General features: G+C 34.2%; 1 protein-coding gene and 1 long non-coding RNA gene across 3 annotated transcripts; one reads left to right on the top strand and one right to left on the bottom strand.

Annotated features, from left to right (window-relative positions):
- Positions 1-5,011: 5,011 nt before the first annotated feature.
- LOC145085977 (uncharacterized) lies at positions 5,012-8,055 on the bottom strand. Of its 2 annotated transcripts, none has more exons than XR_013700260.1 (7): positions 7,727-8,055; positions 6,321-6,361; positions 6,150-6,228; positions 5,763-6,067; positions 5,513-5,662; positions 5,266-5,419; positions 5,012-5,193 (listed from the first exon to the last, which is right to left on the bottom strand). It is a non-coding gene; the product is annotated as an uncharacterized LOC145085977 (long non-coding RNA). The 2 variants fall into 2 exon arrangements; XR_013700259.1 differs by having other exon boundaries at positions 5,012-5,189.
- A 3,340-nt stretch (positions 8,056-11,395) lies between these two features.
- On the top strand, positions 11,396-21,642 carry LOC145090237 (disease resistance protein UNI-like). Its single transcript, XM_079028541.1, has 2 exons — positions 11,396-12,407; positions 20,198-21,642. The coding sequence occupies exons 1-2, from the start codon at positions 11,435-11,437 to the stop codon at positions 21,331-21,333; spliced, it is 2,109 nt and encodes a 702-aa protein (XP_078884667.1). The 5' UTR covers positions 11,396-11,434; the 3' UTR covers positions 21,334-21,642.
- Positions 21,643-23,655: the final 2,013 nt, after the last annotated feature.

Raw genomic sequence — 23,655 nt, 5'->3', positions numbered from 1 at the left:
AAGTGCATAACTGTTTATCATTATTCTTAAACATAATTATAAGATTCATTTGTTATCATTATTGGTTGAGTAGTATCCTGAATACTTAGTTCTTTGGTGAAACCTTTTTTACCCAAACAAATTTTCTAATATAACAATAATTATACAAAGAAGTTTTGTTATGTGGGCTTGGTTTCTAAACCCACAGGTGCTATCAATTCTTTGAGGCCACATCTATTTATACATAGAAAATGTAACCTTCTGTTGTAAATATTTTATATCAGAGAGATGAGATTTTTCAAAAGCCTTGAATGGCAACAACATGTTGGATGATCATTACTTATGGAAACAAGTCAGGAAAAATCACTTCATGTACCAAGCCCTCAAAAGTTTCATTACAGTTCCATTATGCATAAAATCTTTTATTAGGTGTAGTTTTTTTTATTTAATTTTATTTTTATTTTTATTTTATTTTGAATTAATTCACTTAATGAAGACAATACTCAGTCAAGTAACCTATATGTAGATGCTTCTTTATGACTTAACGCAGAAAGAATGACTTAATAGAGAAAATCGAGAAGATGTTTCCCCATTAAGTTCTAATTTTTCAAAAATTTAACCTCATTGTTTTCTTCCATTCCCTTGAGTGTAATGGTTTTCTCAAATGTGTTTAAGCATCATTTATTAGGGAAAAACAATAAATCAGGGCCTTAGTGTCTTGTATTCAAGAATTCAAAGGGATATAATAATAGGGTTCAACATTAGAATGCTTGGTTAATGCTTGTCTATATCAAGCCAACCTTAAAGCACATAACATGAAAACAATTGGAAGAAGAACTTGCTGCCATCTTGAGATACTTACAATTTCCTTCTATATGAAAGCAACAATCTAATTAAACTTTAGCAGATATCCTATTCTTTAGCATCTCAGTAATCTTGAAAAAGTAAATTCAAAAGATCTCAAAGAGTGTCTTTAAACAATTAAGAGATCATATTAACCATATTAACCGATGCCTGCAAGGTCCAGACACAGTCAAAACATACAAATCACATTAAGCAACAATGTTAAAGTTCAATGCACCTTGCATTGAGGGTGACTAATTCATCCTTGATTTTGCATTACTAGTTACATTATTGTGAAACATTTCATTTATCTATTTATCTTACAACAATCTAAAATAATTTTATCAGGCCCTATTTTCTAGCAGATTACATCAGTTTATTTCTTTAGTACAGAAGTAATTAAATAAAATTACATAAGTGACACTTCAATAGAATCTATCAACTAGCAATGAGTGGTGGTACAAGACCACAACCATCTAGTCATTTACTACCATTTCTTGTCTAGACTCCTCTTTACAACAATGAATCTAATCTCTTTCACTGAATCATGATGCTTCAAAACTGACAGAAATTTAGTTAATGATTTTGCTTCTAACAAGCATATTTTCCATATCCGTTTATTCATAAAATATTTCCCCACCATGTTTGAACCCAAGTTTGTGCGAGAGGATGGTTTATAGGCTCATATTCTTACCTGTGTTCACTTAAGCATATCATCAAACACTTAATGTGCGTCGAACAAAGGTGGCTGTTTACACAATCATGTGCGTGTTTCACCCAAACGTAACATAAAAAACCTAGTGACTAGTGAGAGTAAATCAAGCAAAGGGTGGGCATAAACTATGGGTGACCATGATAACCGTTATAACTACAGCAAACTACACCCTCCAATCTCCATCTGATAAAAATATGAGCATGTTACAGACCATATATTATCAGCAGTTAATCATTTCACATGATTGATTACTACGACCCAATATAGCTTGAAATGAGCAAAAACAAAAGAACAGAACATGGAAATACCTCAAATTCCAACCGTTAATTTCATGGGACTTGGTCATTTACATAGTAGCATTGGGAAATTACTTAAAAGTTACTGTTTATCTATGATATTTATATAAATCGAAATGTCATCAAATTAATGGTTTAATTTTCTTTTCTAATTGTATAGGAGGGACCGATCAGGTGAATCTCTCATTCCTAAATACTTCGCTGCCCCTCACCATTAACTATCGCGAAGAACAAAAGCTCTCATGATTAGAAGATTTGTCAAATAATCCTCTCAACGTCTAAAGTTGGATGTGTCATGCTAATACGTTTATAACTGAATCAGACAAAGAGATAGAGATTATTCCAATATGAACAACAGAAACCTGATTGTGGTAAGCCCTAAATTCTCTGTAAAGTGTTAGATTTCGTTTTCTGAGTTTTATAGTACTTAACTTCTCAAGTAAACATATAAATTGTTGCTTTTTAGTTATTTAATGGTTTTGGAAACCATAGTTGATAATAGTGCACCCCAAGTGTTCAAAAGTATGTCTTAATGAATGTTCATAGGCATATGGTGATTGTCTTGACTTTGAAATGCAGGTGTTAGTAATGTAACTCTTATATCATCAGAAAATATGTAGAAAAACAGAAGAAGTAACAATTTCATTCAAATACACAACAAGTTTCACTGCTATGGTTGGGTAAAATTTTCGAAACTCTTACACATTACACTGATTTAATATACTGAAATGCATTTCAGTATGATGCTATAATCCACAAATAAATAAAAGTATGTTGCTATTACTTGCATTTAGCCCTCTTATTAAAATTCTAAACTAAATTGTATCAATGCACCATGATGTCTTTGTTATTTCAGTTTTATTAGTACTGATGCTATTGACCCCCTTGAAGATGGACACGTTCATGTTATTTGTATATATGAGATATTTTTTTTTGGGTGGATCAAAATTTTGTTACAGATGTCTTATTTCTAGCCTAATACACATCAAAGGAAGTATAAAAGGAGACATTGGGAAGCTACTTATCATCTAACAAATTTTCCTTTTTTTCTTTTCTGGCACTCCTGCCATTAATAATGAATGGAGCATTTGAACAATAATCGAAGTTTAGTAATCATTTTAAACCAAAAATAAAATACTTGGAAAAAGAAACAATAGAAATGTAAAACACCGTGACCTTTCAGGAAATATTTACTAGAGAGCCCCAAATTGCAAAACTCCTAACAGAAATAAAAGCTTAAGTTCTGCAACAAACTCTCAGAAGCAAACCATTTGGCTGTCAACTAGGACTGTAAACGAACCGAACGAACATGAACAAAGGCTTGTTCATGTTCGTTCGTTTAAGTTAACCGAACAAACAAACGAACACAAACGGATAAACGAACGAAGATTTCTTGTTAATGTTCGTTCGTTTAACAAATTGCTTTGTTCATCTGTTCGTTCATATATGTTCGTGAACATGCTAAACGAACATAAACGAATAAAGATAAACAAACACAATTGAACATATATGAACATAAACGAACTATAATATAGTAATGTAATAAAAACAATTGAACATAAAAAAAACACTTAAACAAACAAACATAAACGAACAATATAAACGAACATCCACGAATGTAAATAAATGAACGAGACCATTGTTCATGTTCGTTCGTTTAACTAAACGAATGTGAATTTGTGTTCATGTTCATTCATTTATTAAATAAACGAACATAAACGAACTTCCCGCCGAACAGTTCACGAACAGTTCGCCGAACGTTCAGTTTGTTTACAGTGTTACTGTCAACACATGTGACCAAATAAATCAAGATCATAAAATCAAAGTTATAATCAACATGTTAAAAAATCAGTTTTGATAAAATTTATGATTTAGGTTTTGGATTTGGTTTTTCCAAAGCTTATTATATGTTTGATGTTGTAATGTATGGATGCTAATTTGGTATACGCAGTGCTAAATTATCTTTGCTTGGGAATGTCACATACTTGTCATCATTAAAAATAAAAAATAAAAAAGGTTACATGTTATTTTTGTAAGTTGAAATTAAAACTGTTACAATGTGAAGAGAATTATAAGTAGGTTACTACTATAATTTATAATTAAAATTATCAAGTTATATTTTATTACATCAATGATGAATTCTTTGTTACTCTATTGATAGTTTCACGGCGACATCTAGTATTTTTTTTTTGCTTGGTATTGAATTAATGACAAAATAAACCTTTTTCATTTACTTATGGCTAATTATTAGTTTCAAATCACTAAATTTTGATATTTTATATTTATGAGACAGACAAAAATTCATATAAGAGATATACCTTTAATTTATAATGAAAAGACCTAATATAAATAAAAAGTAAGGATATATACCAAACCCCCTACAATGCCTAAACGTCTAATACAAAACATTCTGGATGCTTTTGCTTTTCCCTGTTGATGCTTTAGCTTTTCTCACTTTAAAGTTTGAGAGAGTTTTAGAGAAGAAGATTGCAAGAACAAAAAAAAAAAGGTCCAGGTACTGTATTAATTTACAAGCATTTTCTATACAATCCATTGTTTTTTATGCTTGTTTTTCAAATTGAACCTGGATTGTGACTTTCGCACTTGATGATTCATAAGATATTGCATGATTTTGGTATTGGGTAAGAATAGGAAGCCAACCCAGATATAATATTGGTAGTAAATGATCACTACTACAAAAAAGAGCATTACCGACGGCCAAAACCGTCGGTAATCCGTCGCTAATGCTCTTTACCGACGGAATTGTAACACACCAAAATCCGTCGCTATATTCTTGTCGCTAATTGTTTGTAACGGATTTCCGACGGCTATGGCTAATTTTTAGTAACGGATTTTTCCGTCGGAAATAGTAACGGATTACCAACAGAATATATTTTGCAACGGATTACCGACAGAATTTTTTTGCAACGGATTACCGACAGAAAAATTTACTAACGGATTACCAACGGAATTTGAAATAACTTACTAACGGATTACCGACGGAATTTGAAATAACTTACTAACAGATTATCGACGGAATCCCGAAATGACTACAAATTTTTTTTGTAACAGATTAGCAACGGATTTTGGCATTATAAAAAAATTTACAAATTAATGAAGAAATTAAAAACTAAAAACAATTACATATTCAACACAAATTTTTTAAACATACATTAAATTTATATTTTAAAACCAACAAATATAAAATTAAATCCATAAATTTCAATCATTTGACATATATTAAATCTATAAGTTTCAATCCATATTGTCAAATATCATAAATCTCAATCCATATTGTCAAATATTATCAACAACCAATAGAGAATTCTTTCTTGATTAGCTTGTTGATTCCACACCTAACTAAAAATAAGAGTTGTTAGCTAGAGAGATATTTATATATTTCCAAATACCATAAATGCCCTCAAATATTACCTTTTATTATCCGGTGAATTGCTTCAAAAGATCATTCATTTTTCCAAGAAGACGACTTTCCATGTCCTCTCATAACTTCACATGATTATCAAAATTGGCTTCTATTTCCTCCCGATTCTTCACTTCTCGTTCCAACATGCTCTAATTCATTTATCTAAAATATTGTCCAACAAATATATAATTAGTATAAAAAAGAGAAGGAAATAGCAACATACTTTACTATTTTTATCATAATATAGACACATACCTTCTTTTGAGATAAGGCATAATCATGGGATGATGAGCCACACTCGTAAGGTGTCCCCGTAAACTCGCCCCTTCTTTCTCCCGCCAACACAATGCTCCCATATTTCAACATCACCCAACGATTTCTCACACATTGCCTTCTCATATTTTTCTACAATTTACCAAAACATAAAAATTGTTACTACTCTAAACAATTAAAAAATAATTAAATACATCAAATCTTAAATCTAAAAAGAATATAGATAACTTACAAATACGGTCCAAGACTTCTCATTGACCCAGTGCTGAGGTTGGCTCCCAGTCAACTCTCGAGATGCCAACTTACTTTCATGTATTAGTAAGAAATAAAGGGAATATCCGCTGTTTTATACTTCTTTCAATGTTTTACTTTCCCCTGTTTTATACTTCTTTCAATGTGGTTGACCTCATCATAGATAAGTTAAAATTTTACCTTCGGGAATATCCGCTGCAATGACTGCAATCTCAGCAAGCAACCATAGGCAATACTTCACAAATATTGGGTATTCAGCCTTGCATACTTCTGATGGATGCTTCCCTAAAGAAAAAATCTCAGTAATTTCTTGACAAATAATATCTCAATAAGCAAATAAATTCATAGAATGAATTATTAGACTTACCTGTGCATACTCCTAAAGTTGCAGCAAGAGATTGAATCACAAGTGCAAAGATTAACCCAATTAAAATCACCCAAAGTAGCTGAAAACATAAAAGCATTCAATGATCAAACTGAAGGGCGTTTCTCTATACTATAGCAATTGGTGTTCCTACTTCCTAGCATTAACATTTACCTCGTATCTGTGATTTGCTCCTGCTTGTAAATCGACTTCCACTGCATACAAAATATAAACAAAAACAAGTAAATCATGATGAAGAACAAGTTTGTATGGATGATGAAGATGAAGATTTGTAGATCAATCTAAATGTACTTATTTTGTCTCTTTCATGTTAGATGTTGTTAGTGAGACTACAAATGCATAAACAGAAGAATCTTCATCACCAAAGGATAAAGTCTTTTTAATGGATTCACAAGAGTTTTCTGCTGACATGTGTAATGACAACAAAACCAATTTGGATCATGGGAAAAATACTTCACAATCACAACAAGATAGATATCAGGTCCAGAAGGGAAAAACCTGACTCCTTTGAGTCAATCAGGGTTTAGGGATACTGCAAGTATTGGTGCAGGACAACAGTTGACTATGTTTAACATTGAGGTTCTCTTGATTTCTCTTTCATATTACTGTTCTTGTTGATATATGAGACTAATGCAACACTTCTTGACAGGTTCAAGCTGAATCTAGGGGAGACCTGAGACCTGCCTCTGATGATGAATCATGGTTGATAAATTAGTTTATGGGCACTAAGCAAAATAAGGCCATCATGAAGGGCAAAAGGCACCCTAAAGCTTATGCCAGTGGATTGGTATCATATGGCAGTGATAACTCATCAACCTTTTTACCTTTAATATATGGGCACTAAGCAAAATCTTTATACATTTGATGGACTGTAAGAATGATGAATATATAAAAAACAGTGTAATTTCATTTTTTTTTTCCTTTAATAGATGAAGGAGAATAGACTCAGTTAACCATGTTGATTTTTTAAAGGCATTTTGAGAGCAAATTCATGGGTTGGATAACTTGGATAAATACAAGCATCCAGGTTTATAATAGTTGGACACACCACACAAAATGGAGCCTGCTTCAGAAAACAAGAGAATGCTTCACAAGAGTTTATTGAATACCCTTGAATTTGGTCATCTACTGCCCTTTCTAGTCCCAAAAATGACAATTCAGGCTATGACTTGCAGATATCGTTGGAAAAACTCCTTTCAAGAAAACACATGGAATATAGGATAGCAAAAGGGATCTGTGGCTTTACTTAACATACAATCCAGGAAAGGTATGCAACAAAGCTCAATCAATCAAATAAGTTTGTGAAAAGGAGTGACTAAAACAAACAAACTTTTCATCATGTTGCTACTTAAGATAGGAAAAGATACTTATGGAACAATGAACCTAACTACACAAAATAATCTCGTACTAAACTGAGTATTTCAATTCATCATACGCAGAAGATTGAAATTCCCCAAAATTGAAGCAAGTAACTGAAATTAAGCAATAATCAAAACTCGAAAATCGATCAACAACTAGACGCATATATGTGCTATGGTAATTGAAGATAGAGATGATACCTGATATGACGAGAAGAGAAGAAAAAAGGACGATCGCCAATTGTAGAAAGGTTATTCAATAAAGAGCAAACATCGGAAGTGGTTTGCGTTTCGAAATTTTTCCAAAAACTAAATTAGGGTTTCTTACAAAAAGACGGATAAGTAAGCTCAAATCCGCTCCAAGGTGAGGTCGAGCAGCGGCGACGCCTTACGACACCTTTGAGGGCGGCGGCTGTGTCAAGAGAACCGGAGTAGCAGCAGGCGGTGATGCCGATGGTTCTTGCCTGTCGGTCGTCGTTCACATAGAGAAAGGGAGCTTAGAGTGATCTTTTAGTTCCGCCTCACCACGTTTGACTAATTAAGGCTCACCCTTTATGTATTTACCAGATTGCCCCAAATATTGAAAAAAAAAATCATAATTTTACCAACAGATTACCGACGGGCATACAAATTTGTTGATTTTCGTTGCTAAGCAGTTGGTACATTGTAACGGAATGCCGACGGAAAGTATCATGTTGCTAAACCGTCGCAAAACCGTCACTAAAATCATGATACTTAGATTTTCTTAATCGGTCGGAAATCTGTCGGTATTCCGTCTTTGTTACCGACGGAAAAATACCCATTTTTGTAGTAGTGGATGATGAGAGAGAATGTTAAAATTACTACAAAATTGTTTTAATTTGGAATCAATTGATCTGTTAAGTTGAAAAATTCAAGCTAATAACAAACTGGTCATGCTAATTAGTTATAAAGACTAACAAACTCAATAGTTTTTTTTTAAAAGATTTTCAAGCTTTTACTGCCAAACTAAATTAAGACAAAATTGAATATTATTCTTTGCAGGTACCCTTCACTTCTATTCCTATCATCATGTTTAAAATTGGCACAAGTTTATCTTCAATTTCACTTTAGATTATGAGACCGACTATTTTTACCAATTACATCATAGTCTAAGAGCCAAAGCTTATACAATTTGACTTGACTAAAGAAATTGTGGATGGACATATCTGTACCCGAAAATCAACAGATAAATTTAAAGCAGTCATTTCTAAAGTATCCTAGCTTTTGAGTTCTTTATTTATGGCCAGATTATTGTATGAAATCTGTTTCTCCATTCTGCACAAACATTCCTTTCTGTACAAAAATCTTCCAAAAGAAGGTTTAATGTCAATTTATACACCATAATCTGCTTGTTTTTTAGTAAATTACACAAATGGTCCCTGTTACATGTTTTTATTACGCGTTTAGTCCCTAACCTAAAATGACTATTATGCCCTTATTCATTTCCTTTTTAATTTATTTATTATTATTAATTATTTATAAAATTTACAAATAATAATGCTTCCCACCCTATACCATTTACCTTCATTACAGTTCAATCAACCCGACACCTTCTAAACTCTCCATCTCCCCCTCCCTCTCTCTTCTCTAAGCACAACAAAAAAACCTAACCTTTTGGTGACGACAAAATGCACCCATCGTTTCCGTCTGTAGTTGTTTAAGGTTCCACCGGAGATCGACGCCGGAAACCTTTTGTAAGTCCCCAAATATGGAACCAACTAGTGATCAAACACAAAAATAAGCTATAATCAATGAGAACAAGGAGTAGAAGCAAAAATGATCCAAAATGCACATGTTTCTATTTAGCCGCAAACGTCAGGTACACTAGATACACACACATACACCGCACCATGTCTGACAAGATTGATACTATTTATAGGGAACCACCAACGGTAAATGAGTTCACTGCTGCAAACACCACCCTAACCTTAAACACCCATACATACATGAATAAACATTATCAAGACCTATACAGATGAATGTCTAGCCCAAACCAACAAAATATGACGTAACACCTTTGCTCCACTGTCACTCTAATTTTCATATGTAGAGGTTTAGGGTTCCACTGGAGACCGACGTTAGAAACCTATGCACAACCCGAAAATTGAAATCCTACAGTGTAGGTATCATTTTGAAATCATACATTCATAAACTCAAGATCAAAACCAGTACAAGCTTTAGCATCAAAACTAAACCCATACCTTGATAAACCTCAAAACCAAAACCAAAAAAAATAAAAATGATAAATAAATAATACAAAATCAAAAAAAAAATTACTAAGGATAAAATAGTCTTTTTACGTCAGGTAGTGACCAAAGACGCAACAAAAGAAAATTTTATTCTTTTTTTAATATCATTATTTACCCTTAGATTTACGTTACATTATGATATGAAATCTTTATACAAATCACATTAGTAAACTATTTATGCTAACCTTACTACAGTATTCCAATTAAAAACAATGATAATCCCATCCAGACTATCACTCTTTTTTTTTTTTTTTTTTTTTTTTGTATTTACAATTCATAGTATTTTAAATAAGTAGTGTGTGTAATAAAACTTATTTCCCCAAATGAGGAGATAGATCTTAAATACAAATAATATCAATCAACTTCTTCAAAGTTTTTAATTTTATCCGTGATTTTATAATTATTAAAAGAAGAGTTGGATAATACAAAATAAAAAAAAACTTTATTTTAAAGTAATATGAAAAAAGTTTGTTATTTTTTGTTCTAATTTAATGAAAAGGTGATGACCAATTATGTCTAATATTATTAGTATATTACCTTATATGACCGTTTAAGTAATGTCATTTTTAATGATTATTAAACTTTAATAACCAAATTAAAAATTATATCATTTATATTAACTCTTTTTTTGAAGTAAAGATGGGTTGTAAAAAACGAGTGAGGAAAACATTAACAAATTTATAGAGGAAAGTCATAAAAAAATTATTCCAATTTTTTCTCAATTTCATCTTGATTAATTCTTTTTAATTACATGTTTCTTGGCAAAAGGTTAGATCTATTCACAAACACTAAGATGTGGTTGCAAATCACGAGGATTTATAATAATAGAATTATCAAGACTTAATTATAAGTGTAAAATTGAAGAATATGACATTAAATAATAAGTTAGGAGACCAAATTTGCCAATAGTGCAAAGATTAAAATTTTCTAGGTGACATACAGTAAGGTTTTGGGTTCCAGTTTTTGTTTTCAATCTCTCTGAACTCTCATTAATGGTACATGAAGAAAACTAATTTTTGGTTGTTGTTCAATCCTTTAAAATTCTTCCTAATTATTTATTTTTTTTGCCTTCCTGATGTTCCACAACATTAAGAATAATGATATAAAATTTCTTTAATGTTGGCACAAAGTTAAGTTACACTAAAATTCATATTTTGATTTACTAAATGTAGTTTTCTACACATTACATCATCCGTCCGTTCCAACCTTACTCAATGAAATGAATCAATGATGCATGTAATTGCTATATCACCATCTTTAAAATCATCATATTTTGATATTCTTATAATTAATCAATCAAAAACCATTTTGTTGATTTCTTTTCTTTTTTTTTTTTTTTTGAATAAGAAATATCATTAACTTCTAGCAAGATTTTTGTTGATTTCTATTACTATCATGGTCATTAAAATTCTTAAAACTTTATCTTTAAGTTCATTTTGGATTATGAGATAGAACTTTTTGATCATTGGTCCTTACTCAATGCAATTAATGAATCTAGGGTACATTCAATTGCTCATCCATTACTAATTTCCATTGAAATGTGTCTGATCAATTGTTGGCTACTATGCAGGTGCTATCAAAAGAATATCCAAAAATGGAAGCTGCTAATGAAATCAAGAGACAGGTTGTTCCGATCCTCATGGTTCCCATTAATAGATACCTACGCTACCTCATTTTATGCACAATATATATGAGGGAGATGGTTATCAAAATGACAGAATTAAATGTCGTAAAAGACGGTGTTGAGGAGAAAATGAGGCAAAACATTAGTAACAATCTTGAGGTTCCTGTCCAAGTCGGGGGTTGGTTGGGTGATGTAGAAAAGATCAATGCAAAAGTCGAAAATGTTTCTCGTGACACTGGCAGCTGTTTTAATATAAAGATTAGATACAGGGCAGGGAGGAATGCCTTTGAGATAAATGAGGAGATCGACAGTGTCATGAGACGATACAAAGAGATCAACCGGGCAGATCATCCAATTCCTCCAGGAAGGGTTGATTCCATGAAGCCATCCACATCAACACCATCAGCTGAACAAAATGACTTCCAATCAAGAGAGGTGACTTTTACAAAAGCACTCAAAGCACTCGACCCGAACCACAAATCCCACATGATAGCCTTATGTGGGATGGGGGGAATAGGGAAGACAACAATGATGCAAAGGCTGAAGAAAATTGCCGAAGAAAAGAAAATGTTTAAGTTTATTGTTGAAGTGGTGATAGGGGAAAAGACAGGCCCTATTTCTATTCAGGAAGCTATATCATATTACCTTAGTGTAGAGCTCGGCGAAAAAAATAAGTCGGTAAGAGCTAATAAGCTTCGTCGAGGGTTCAAGGCCAAATCAGATGGAGGTAAGAATAAGTTCCTCATAGTATTGGATGATGTGTGGCAGAGTGTTGACCTTGAAGATATTGGTTTAAGTCCTTTTCCAAATCAATGTGTCGACTTCAAGGTCTTATTAACATCACGAGACAGAAATGTATGCACTATGATGGGGGTTGAAGGTAATTCGATTCTCCATGTGGGGCTTCTAATAGATTCAGAAGAACATAGATTATTCTTGCAGTTTGTAGAAACATCAGATCATGAGCTCCATAAGATAGGAGTGTTGGGTTATGAGCATTCTAACACTCCTAAGTGTACATGCAACCCTAAATACCTTGGATCTATGTTTTCTCTATTATACATGCAAATATGAACATCCAAGGTATTATCCTAATCTAGCATACAATATATCAATATAACAAGATAGAATACATACCTTGTTGTTGCTTGTGTTCCTTGAAACCTTGTGAGCTTAGCACCTCAAGTGGTGATGCCTCAAATGGTTCACACAACACCAAATACACTTGGAATAACTTGAGAGAAACTAGAACACTTCATGAAATCGGTTAGCCCTCTCTAGAATAATCTAGTCATCATCATAGTCACGATTTCTTGAGCCATGGGTTTCTTTTATATGGTGGCTATTAGGGTTACACCATGTAACTCATGACTTTACCCATTCCTTATGCTCCATGGATTTTAACCTCCATGGAGTATCCATGGGTCACCCCATGGACTTAGTCCAACATAAGGAATCTTGGATCACAAGCCCACATATATAAGAATGAATGATTTACACAATCAACCCATATATTTAATTAGTCTTCTTTTGATCACTTAATTAATACTAGATTAATTCTTGATCAATACTAATTAAATAATCTCATTATTCTTATTATTAATATACTAGAACTTATAATATATTAATAACCGTAAGTGTCTTATTTCTCTCATTATAGTCTATCCAAGTGCATGATGCCATGCAACCCAAATGGACCATGCCGGGTCGGGTCAAGTCTTACCAATTATAGTTATGGACTTAGACATTAATCCAACAGTCTCCCACTTGGATAAGTCTAAAACTATTATTGCGTATGACTTCAGGAACCAACTAGCAATCGTAGCTCTCAAAAGCTTCTGTCGAACTCTGACCTTGTAGATGAACTCTGATCTTTGTCAACGACTTGTCCATTAGATAAGGGATCATATATTCCTCCATTCTAGATTTCATATGGACTGAGACATGGATTATAATCATTCTCTCTGTCCATTAGTTGTTTCCCGATTTCCGATTTATGACGACTGACTAATTGAACAAATCAAATCAGTCCTGCCCGGCCGAGCACTTCCATTTGTCATCATCAAATCATCGAGGGGCCCACAGATATCGCTTTCATCCCGAAGGTAAAAGGAATGGATAAACTTCGACTCATATGGCTTGTTCTACTACTTGTTGAATCATACATAAAGACACGTTTTATAACATCGAGTTACCAATGCATTTTCGTGCAATCAATGTACTATCAACTCATAGTAACAACTCATATCTCTAGGTTTGAAGAATATAAGATATTATCGTCTCATGATCACTCGTGATAAAATCCATGAAGTGATTCCAATGAGCGCGGGTTGAATCCAATACTCAGAACTTATGAGCACTCATGAGTGTTGTAGCCCTTTGTCCAACAACTTAGACCTCTACAAGCCAACCCATGACAGTCTTAATTCATATCTACTTCCAACATATGACCGACTGTGGATGGTTTGAATAACTTAGTCATTCCGGAAGAATAACCTAGTTTATTCGGGAAGTCAAAACATGCAAAGTGAAACACAATAATAATTGAATCCAATATGGTCTCAGAACTTATGAATATAAATAAAACTCCTTTTATTTATCACCATATGATTACACATTATTCATTGTATATTGTTTCAGCTATCAACATTATTCTTGAATTTAAAACAATAGTTGTCCCATGCTCCAAGCATGCACACTATGTTTTTCTAAACAATAGTCATGCCATACACCAAGTATGCATAATATGTTTGTCTATGATCTTTATTTTGTGAACTAGATCAAATGAACATAACTTCAATGATTCTCTTTTCACACTCCCAAATCCTTACTGCAAATGCAAGAATTCCAAATTCATGTCATTTACTGAAATCTGTTAGATTCTAAACTTATATGCATCGATCCTCTTGTAATGATTATGCACAAAGTCAGAAAGACTTTGCAACAATCATTACAGAGTATTCCAAAGGAGATCAAGTTCTTGGAACCATCCTTCTTGCATTAAGTTTCCTTAATCTTACACAGATTGAAAATTCTAACTTTGAAACATTTCCAGATTCCATTTCGACTATCACTTCTGAACAAGAGTTGCCTCCTTACAGATTATGTCAATATGGTCCTTCCAGAATTATCACTATACTTCCAACTATCCTTGAGCAACCAATCTTTGGTAAACCTTAGATTGTCCTCGACAATTGTTTAATCCTTTTAGTCATATCCAGTTCTAAACCTTTTCCCTTCTTAATGCCCTAGGCATTTTGAAAATTTTAGAACGGATGAATATATAGCACATGTAATCGATCCTATATCCGAAGCATATGGGACACGATTCATGATGTCTCACATAAAGACTAAACCAGTCTTTTGCTATAACATTTCCATTTCTATTTGCCAAGTTCTCATAATTCAGATTATGAAAAGGGATGCCGTAATCATAATCGAATTTAAGAACACAAATAATGGACCCATATACAGAATTTCCTTATGTTGAGCCATTCCAACATGAAATTCATATATATCCTTGACTAAATGATTAAAACCTCACGATCTAAGCTTATAGATTTGAGATGAAGTATAATTTCCTCTCCCTTAATTATAGCAAAACAACTTTTTCCCAATTGAAACCTTTTGTTTTCTATAATTAACATTGCTAGCTTGCAATACTTATCGTAATTATCATGCTAACACTTATGCTCCCACTAGCTTTGACATATACTCAGAAAGCTCGACTTCTAGAAATCAATACTTTATTGACTTTCTTACCAAAGTTCAGATTTCTGATACTAGATTGTTTTGATAAGACTTTATCAAAAACATACACCTTCCCTTAGATAGCTCATGGGTGTGTCAAAACAATTTTAAGAACTATGAAAAGGGATGCCGTAATCATAGTCTTGATCGTTTTGACCTTTGACATTTCTCACAAGTCCAAGTTAGTGTGCCGGTAAACCACACACGCTCCACTAACGACTTTGAGAATGCAAATATCACAATTGCTATCTAACTAAAATCTACTTAGTGAAAGTGTTTCCTCACCATCATTTTCATGAATCAGAGAGAAACCTTATGACACTTAGATTTAATGGTGTATGTGTTCTTATCCATGTGAATTGTCAAAACCATAGTCACAAGACAAGGATAATGACAAATCCAAACTCATATGGACTGAACTCAATCTTAACTTCTTGCCACCTGGCAGCTCAAGGGCCTACCATTGCTTCCAAGTTGTTGTGCAACACATTGAGAACTCTAAGAACTCATATGCAAAGCCAACTTTAACTAGAATGGGCACAGAATATGTCAACACGATAGGTTATAAACCTCAAGTCGTGGCTAGTGAAGAACTTCAAGTTTCATTCTTGAATAGTTCTTGAGAATTTCAAGACCTTTAAGACTCCCACTGTCCTCTTGACCTATAAGACTTCCTTGTCAAACATCCAAGAGATAGTGTGGATTCTAATCAAGACAAACACTTCACACAATTGGCCTAAGTTGGTCTTTGTTTTATCCAAAACATCACAACTTACCAATTTCAAATGTACAAGAGTAGAAAACTTTTACTCTTACATTTGATAAGTGTTTTAAACCTTCTTTAAGACATGTCACTCAAATTACAATCTTGGAGTATGACTCTAAGACTTGTATTGGAACGAAGTATGACTCATCTTCTTGATTTAACCATTTCAACAATTCGAGATCCCTTCTTCTTAGTCATAAGAATGCACTAAGACTTCCTTAGAGAACTAACTTTGATATGGTTTCTTAATCATTGAGATGATCACAAAGCTGATACTAAAGTACTCTCCCATTTTTTCAGATTTGAGAGACTTTTATCCTTCTGCCTAATTTGATTCTTCTTATCCGCTCTGTTATGCATTGAAACCTTTTCCAATGTATCAGAGTTACACTTAAGCTTGTAAGTATAATCATATTTACTGAGCTTTAGTAAACTATGACGAATAGCCTTATATCTTTTGTGGTGGACTTAATCAGTGCACATGACTATGTGCTCGATCCCTTAGTCCATTACTTGACTCACACATCCATGTGAACAAGTAATTAGTCTTAATTTTCCAATACTTGAAAGTTCTCATTCATCATGTTATACAACTTGCATGATTCCAAGTTCCGGTCCAACTGAAACTTGGGTGATGAGAATCTTTCCTTTATTTGATAAATTTAGACATTACCACAAATGAAAGAATCAATTTCATATTTCCACTCTTGCTATTAATGGAATCATATAAGCAACAATTTTTCCTCAAATGCCATTGTAAGGATATTTTTTAAAATAAATAAAATCAAAATTTTCCTTTTATTTTAAAACTATGCGGAAAAACTTATCCTTACAACCCATATGAAAAACTTGTTGTTATCTATTCCTTAGCAATATCTCATAACTCCTAAGAATTAGCTCAAGAATCCGATTTTTCAAACTTCGCGATAGAAATCCATCTATGCGATCAGATTCAGCATATTCTTTCTTTAAGTTCCTTTACTTTTCTTTGATTCTTAAAACATTACCATGTGACCCAGTCACATCGTGTATTAGGAATCTCAGAATAGAAACTTAACAGAGTTAGATAGTGGACTTTACTTGAAGTAGAGTCAAACTAATTGACTTTAACATCCTTAGGTAAATTTGGCAGCTTCGCAACTAATGACCCTTTCTTTGGCAAATTAAACATATGGACCCTTTGATAATGGTACACGGGACTATTACAGACTTAGCTTTTTCTCTTTACCATTTATTCAACCGAGTTGACTATGGCCGATCCCTTTCCATTGGGAAGAGAATGCTTTCCTGGATTTCCTGTGTCACTATTGTCAATGTCCATAAAGTTTCAGGAAGTTGATCTTAACAATAGATAAGATCATTAAGGGTCTTGTCATAGTCTATTTCATAGGTGTCCCAAAGGAACTCACTATGTAACTTAGAAAGTGATTGAACCACCAACTTTCTCAAGACATTGACACCCAACTCTCCCGGCTTGTCAATATGTGACTACATCTCCAAGATGTGGCCACACCTAGACCTTGCCTTGCCAATAGGGCTTGAGTGACCTTAAACTTTTCAAGAACTTGTGGGGTAGGGAGAATAATTGTAGGAGGAGAAAGAAGTATGATATCCATGGGACATCATCTTCATTTAGGAAAGCTTGTTTCAAGAGATTTGGGAAGATCATAACTGTCTAATCCAGACATGTTATGGGAGATATTCAAGATAGTTGATCTTTGAGTCCTTAATATGACACCCAATATGAAAATATTAAGGCTAGGACCCAACAAACTATTTTATAACTTAGAAGAGGTATGCCGTAATCCAAGCTATAAAACAATTTGAAGGTAGGTGAATGACGATTCACCAATTTCCACCAAGATAAACGAAATGTATTATTAGGTTTTAATTGGTTTTGAAACTCCTAGATCTTTTGAGATTCATTGAACTGTTCAATGGCATGTTTCAATCTCGAGTGTGCCCTTCAGGTTTTGTGACTGGGATGCCGAGGATCACAAAACAAGGTGTGAAGTAACCATGCAAATTACTTGGTACCCTTAAGTGTTTACCCCTCAATCGATGTGCCGGTTAACCACACACGCTCCATCGATACTATGATAAATATTAAGTTACCCTTTGCCTACCTTGTTAAATACGAGTTAGTGTGCCGGTTAACCACACACGCTCCACTAACCGACTTAAACAAAGTGCAAAGTGTAATTTCATGGATTAGCACCTTCTTCACATTTTCCTAAGTAACTAAGATTGGGAATTATTAAGAGTTTAGTTACTTAGTATTTATCATTAATACTTTTAATGAAGGGAGAATTATAGTCATGTCAAACCCGTTCGGCTAACGACCCTCCACCAGTCAAGCAAGCGGTGGGTGAGAGTGGACACCCATTAAGTTGCCATTTTATAGGCAACAACCTTATACCCACCTTATAGACCGGCTTCGTGAATGAGGCGTACTAGCGGTAAGACCGACTTTACTCTTATACATATAAATATTATTAACTTATAATATTATAAAGTATAAGGGTTGAATTTTAACTTTTAAAATTCTAAGGGCTAACTTGGAATTAAAGTATTCATAAGAGAAAACTTTACAAATTCCAAAACTTGAGGGCAAGTTTTGAAACTATTCAAAACTAATTAATTCCATAACTTATGTATTTAAAGTAGTTTTAATCCAAAAACTCTTCATGTTCCATAACTTGTGGACAAATTATGGAAGACTTTAAACTAATAAAGAATTAATCTTTTCTTTATTTTATAACTTATGGAATTAATTAAGGTTACATATTTTATTTATTTATTTATTAATGAAGTGACTCTTGAACCTCCATAACTTAAGGACAAGACTCTTCATCTTTTTTGTAACCTTTGCCAACTTTATGAGTTTTATGAGTCTTTAATGTGACTCTTCATGTAACTTAAGGATAAGTTACACAAACACATTTTATACTCAACTCTTAGATTAAAATGGATTGAAAACATATTATCACATAATTTTCTATTAATCTAAATCAACTCATAAGATCAAAATAATTCAAAAAAAAACTTTTGGATCCCATAACTTATGGAGTTTAATGTTTGTTTAATGATGAAACTTTTCATGTTCCATAACTTAAGAACAAATTATGGAATTCTTTAAAACATTAACACCAATTTTGTAACTCCATAAAAAACTTTGAATCAATTTTTTTTTTAAACCTTTTGATATCCATAACTTATGGAGGTTTCAAAAAACTCTTTAGATCAAACTTTTAAAACTAATAAAATAATCATATCATTTTATCTTTTACTAAATTTGAACTAATTTAACTCATATAGAAAATGATTCAAATTTTACAAATAATTAGTTTTTCACAAAAACAAGTAATTATCTAAAAATTTGACAAACGTCAATTTTTTTTTCATTTTTCTTTTTTTTCTTTAACTTGGAAAAAAAACATTTGCATCAAATATAATAGAAAACAACTCATGGCTCTGATACCACTGTTGGGTTATGAGCATTCTAACACTCCTAAGTGTACATGCAACCCTAAATACCTTGGATCTATGTTTTCTCTATTATACATGCAAATATGAACATCCAAGGTATTATCCTAATCTAGCATACAATATATCAATATAACAAGATAGAATACATACCTTGTTGTTGCTTGTGTTCCTTGAAACCTTGTGAGCTTAGCACCTCAAGTGGTGATGCCTCAAATGGTTCACACAACACCAAATACACTTGGAATAACTTGAGAGAAACTAGAACACTTCATGAAATCGGTTAGCCCTCTCTAGAATAATCTAGTCATCATCATAGTCACGATTTCTTGAGCCATGGGTTTCTTTTATATGGTGGCTATTAGGGTTACACCATGTAACTCATGACTTTACCCATTCCTTATGCTCCATGGATTTTAACCTCCATGGAGTATCCATGGGTCATCCCATGGACTTAGTCCAACATAAGGAATCTTGGATCACAAGCCCACATATATAAGAATGAATGATTTACACAATCAACCCATATATTTAATTAGTCTTCTTTTGATCACTTAATTAATACTAGATTAATTCTTGATCAATACTAATTAAATAATCTCATTATTCTTATTATTAATATACTAGAACTTATAATATATTAATAACCGTAAGTGTCTTATTTCTCTCATTATAGTCTATCCAAGTGCATGATGCCATGCAACCCAAATGGACCATGCCGGGTCGGGTCAAGTCTTACCAATTATAGTTATGGACTTAGACATTAATCCAACAAGGAGAAGATATTGTAAAGAAGTGTTGCGGTCTACCCATTTCCATCAAAACCATGGCATGTACTCTTAGAGATAAAAGCAAGGATACATGGAAGGATGCATTGTTTCGTTTAGAGCACCATGACATTGAAAATGTTGCGTCTAAAGTTTTTAAAACGAGTTATGAAAATCTCCAAGATGATGAGACTAAATCCACTTTTTTGCTTTGTGGATTGTTTCCAGAAGATTTCAATATTCCTACCGAAGAGTTGGTGAGGTATGGATGGGGATTGAAATTATTTAAAAAAGTGTATACCATAAGAGAAGCAAGAACTAGGCTCAACACCTGCATTGAGCGGCTCATCCATACAAATTTGTTGCTTGAAAGTGTTGATGTTAGATGGGTCAAGATGCACGATTTGGTTCGTGCTTTTGTTTTGGGTATGTATTCTAAAGTGGAGCATGCTTCAATTGTCAACCATGGTAATACATTAGAGTGGCATGTGGATGATACAGATGACTCTTATAAAAGACTTTCATTAACATGCAAGAGTATGTCCGAATTTCCTAGAGACCTCAAATTTCCAAACCTAATGATTTTGAAACTTATACATGGAGATAAGTTCTTGAGGTTTCCTCAAGACTTTTATGAAGGAATGGGAAAGCTCCAAGTTATATCATACAATAAAATGAAGTATCCATTGCTTCCCTCGTCATTTCAATGCTCCACCAATCTTCGAGTGCTTCATCTCCATGAATGTTCATTAAGGATGTTTGATTGCTCTTGTATTGGAAATCTGTTAAATCTAGAAATGCTTAGCTTTGCTGATTCTGGCATTGAATGGTTACCTTCTACAATCGGAAATTTGAAGAAGATAAGGCTATTGGATTTGACAAATTGTCATGGTCTCTGTATAGCTAATGGTGTCTTTAAAAAATTGGTCAAACTTGAAGAGCTCTATATGAGAGTGGTTCGTCAACATAGAAAGGCGGTCAACCTCACTGAGGATAACTGCAATGAGATGGCAGAGCGTTCGAAAGATCCTTCTGCACTAGAACTTGAGGTCTGTAAAAATAGCGTTCAACCAAAGAATATGTCATTTGAGAAGCTACAGCGATTCCAGATCTCAGTGGGGCGCTATTTTATGGAGATTCCATAAAGAGTAGGCACTCGTATGAAAACACATTGAAGTTGGTTGTTCAAAAAGGTGAATTATTGGAATCTCGAATGAACGAGTTGTTTAAGAAAACAGAGGTGTTATGTTTAAGTGTGGGAGATATGAATGATCTTGAAGATATTGAGGTTAAGTCATCCTCACAACCTTTTCAATCCTCTTCGTTTTACCATTTAAGAGTCCTTGTCGTTTCAAAGTGTGCAGAGTTAAAACACCTCTTCACACCTGGTGTTACAAACACTTTAAAAAAGCTTGAGCATCTTGAAGTTTACAAATGTGATAATATGGAAGAACTCATACATACCGTGGATAGTGAAGAAGAGACGATTACATTCCCCAAGCTGAAGTTTTTATCTTTGTGTGGGCTACGAAAGCTATCGGGTTTGTGCAATAATGTCAAAATAATTGAGCTACCACAACTCATGGAGTTGGAACTTGACAACATTCCAGGTTTCACAAGCATATATCCCATGAAAAAGTATGAAACATCTAGTTTGTTGAAGGAAGAGGTAAATATAGATTTTTAATGCTAATACATTACAAAGGATCTTTTCAGTTAAATCTTTCAAAATATATTGTAATTTGATTGTATGGGGTATAATTGTTGGATGTGACTATTAATAAATGATTATCTTGTAGGTTCTGATTCCTAAGTTAGAGAAACTGCATGTTAGTAGTATGTGGAAACTGAAGGAGATATGGCCTTGCGAATTTAAGACGAGTGAGGAAGTTAAGTTCAGAGAGATCGAAGTGAGTAACTGTGATAAGCTTGTGAATCTGTTTCCGCACAAGCCCATATCTCTGTTGCATCATCTTGAAGAGCTTCAAGTCAAGAATTGTGGTTCCATTGAATCGTTATTCAACATCCATTTGGATTGTGTTGGTGCAACTGGAGATGAATACAACAACAGTGGTGTAAGAGTGTAACGACCCAAAATTTAAGACTAAAAATTTCTTTTGATAAAACATTACTTAAAGTAAAATCATTGATTCAAAGCATAATTAACGTAATAGTTTTCAAACACATGTCCATTATCAGAGTAAAACATTCCCAGGTTGACAATCCTATGGTGTGTGCCATGCGATCACCCCGAGCTCCATCATCAGCTACCAGAAGTACCTGAAAACAAAACTGAAAACCGTAAGCACGAAGCTTAGTGAGTTCCCCACCCTACCACATACCATGCACATAACTGTACACTGCACATACTGGGCCACGCCCTCTATCTAGCTGCATTTAACACATACCGCAAATATTGGGCCCCGCCCGCTACAACGGCCCCGCCGCTCCAGGCCCCGCCTGGCTTCGAGCCCCGCTCGGATACAGATCTGTTTTACTTAGGCCCCGCCTGTCACAGGGCCCCGCCCACTAACATATAATAGCACATACACATATCACATAACAACACATAAGCTAAACATATACTAACAGCTCTTGCTCTAAGGCCTCGCCTATCTCTGGGCCCCGCCCGTGTCCTGCTACTGATGAGTCATGGAACCCCGTCCCTACTTCTGCTGATAGTGAGATACGGGCCCAACCCACCCTCACTCCTTTCCTATCTTGGGCCTCGCCCCTGGACGGCTACTACTGAGATGTGGAACACCATCCACACTCTGCTATTGGTGAGATACGGGACCTCGCCCACACTCGCCTCCCTACCAGGCACATACAGGTATCAAACAGACAACAAGTATAACTATCACATAAACTAATTCTTGGGCACCCGCCCTCTGTTATTGGACCTCGTCCGAATATTATACTAGCATACTGTGCCTAGGGCTAACCCCCGGGTCTTCTACTCATAACTACATGGGTCGGCATTGTGGCCTTAGACCCATTCACACAGAGGGAAACTCACCTGCACTGGCTGAACTTGCTGATGATTCCACTATCTGCTGCCTGACCACTCACTGAACTCCGGCTCTTCTAGCTTTCCGCGCTAACAATATCAATGCAACACTTAGCTTAACTGACCCATGACTATCAACCAAGTCAACTCTAGTCCAATTCAAAGTCCTAGTCAAAGTCAACCTTCCAGGTCAACCCTACTCGCCGAGTCCACCTACTGACTCGCCGAGTTCTGATGTTCAAAGTCCTTCTACTCGCGACTTGACTCGCCGATTCAGCCCCTGACTCGTCGAGTCTACTGATTCCCGAATCCTGACCTGATCAACTCACTGAGTCCTGGCTCGACTCGCTGACTCGAGTCTTAACTCGAAGGGTTTGGGACCACGCGACCTAACTCATCGAGTCTAAGAACAGACTCGCAGAGTACAAGGCAATCTTCAACCAACTCGCCGAGTTGT

This window comes from Lactuca serriola, chromosome 2 (genome assembly GCF_051521515.1).
Source record: "Lactuca serriola cultivar US96UC23 chromosome 2, Lser_US96UC23_V15, whole genome shotgun sequence".
Taxonomy (NCBI): Eukaryota; Viridiplantae; Streptophyta; class Magnoliopsida; order Asterales; family Asteraceae; genus Lactuca; species Lactuca serriola.
Note: the sequence above shows the minus strand (reverse complement) of the source record. Positions and strands in the feature narration are given on the sequence as shown.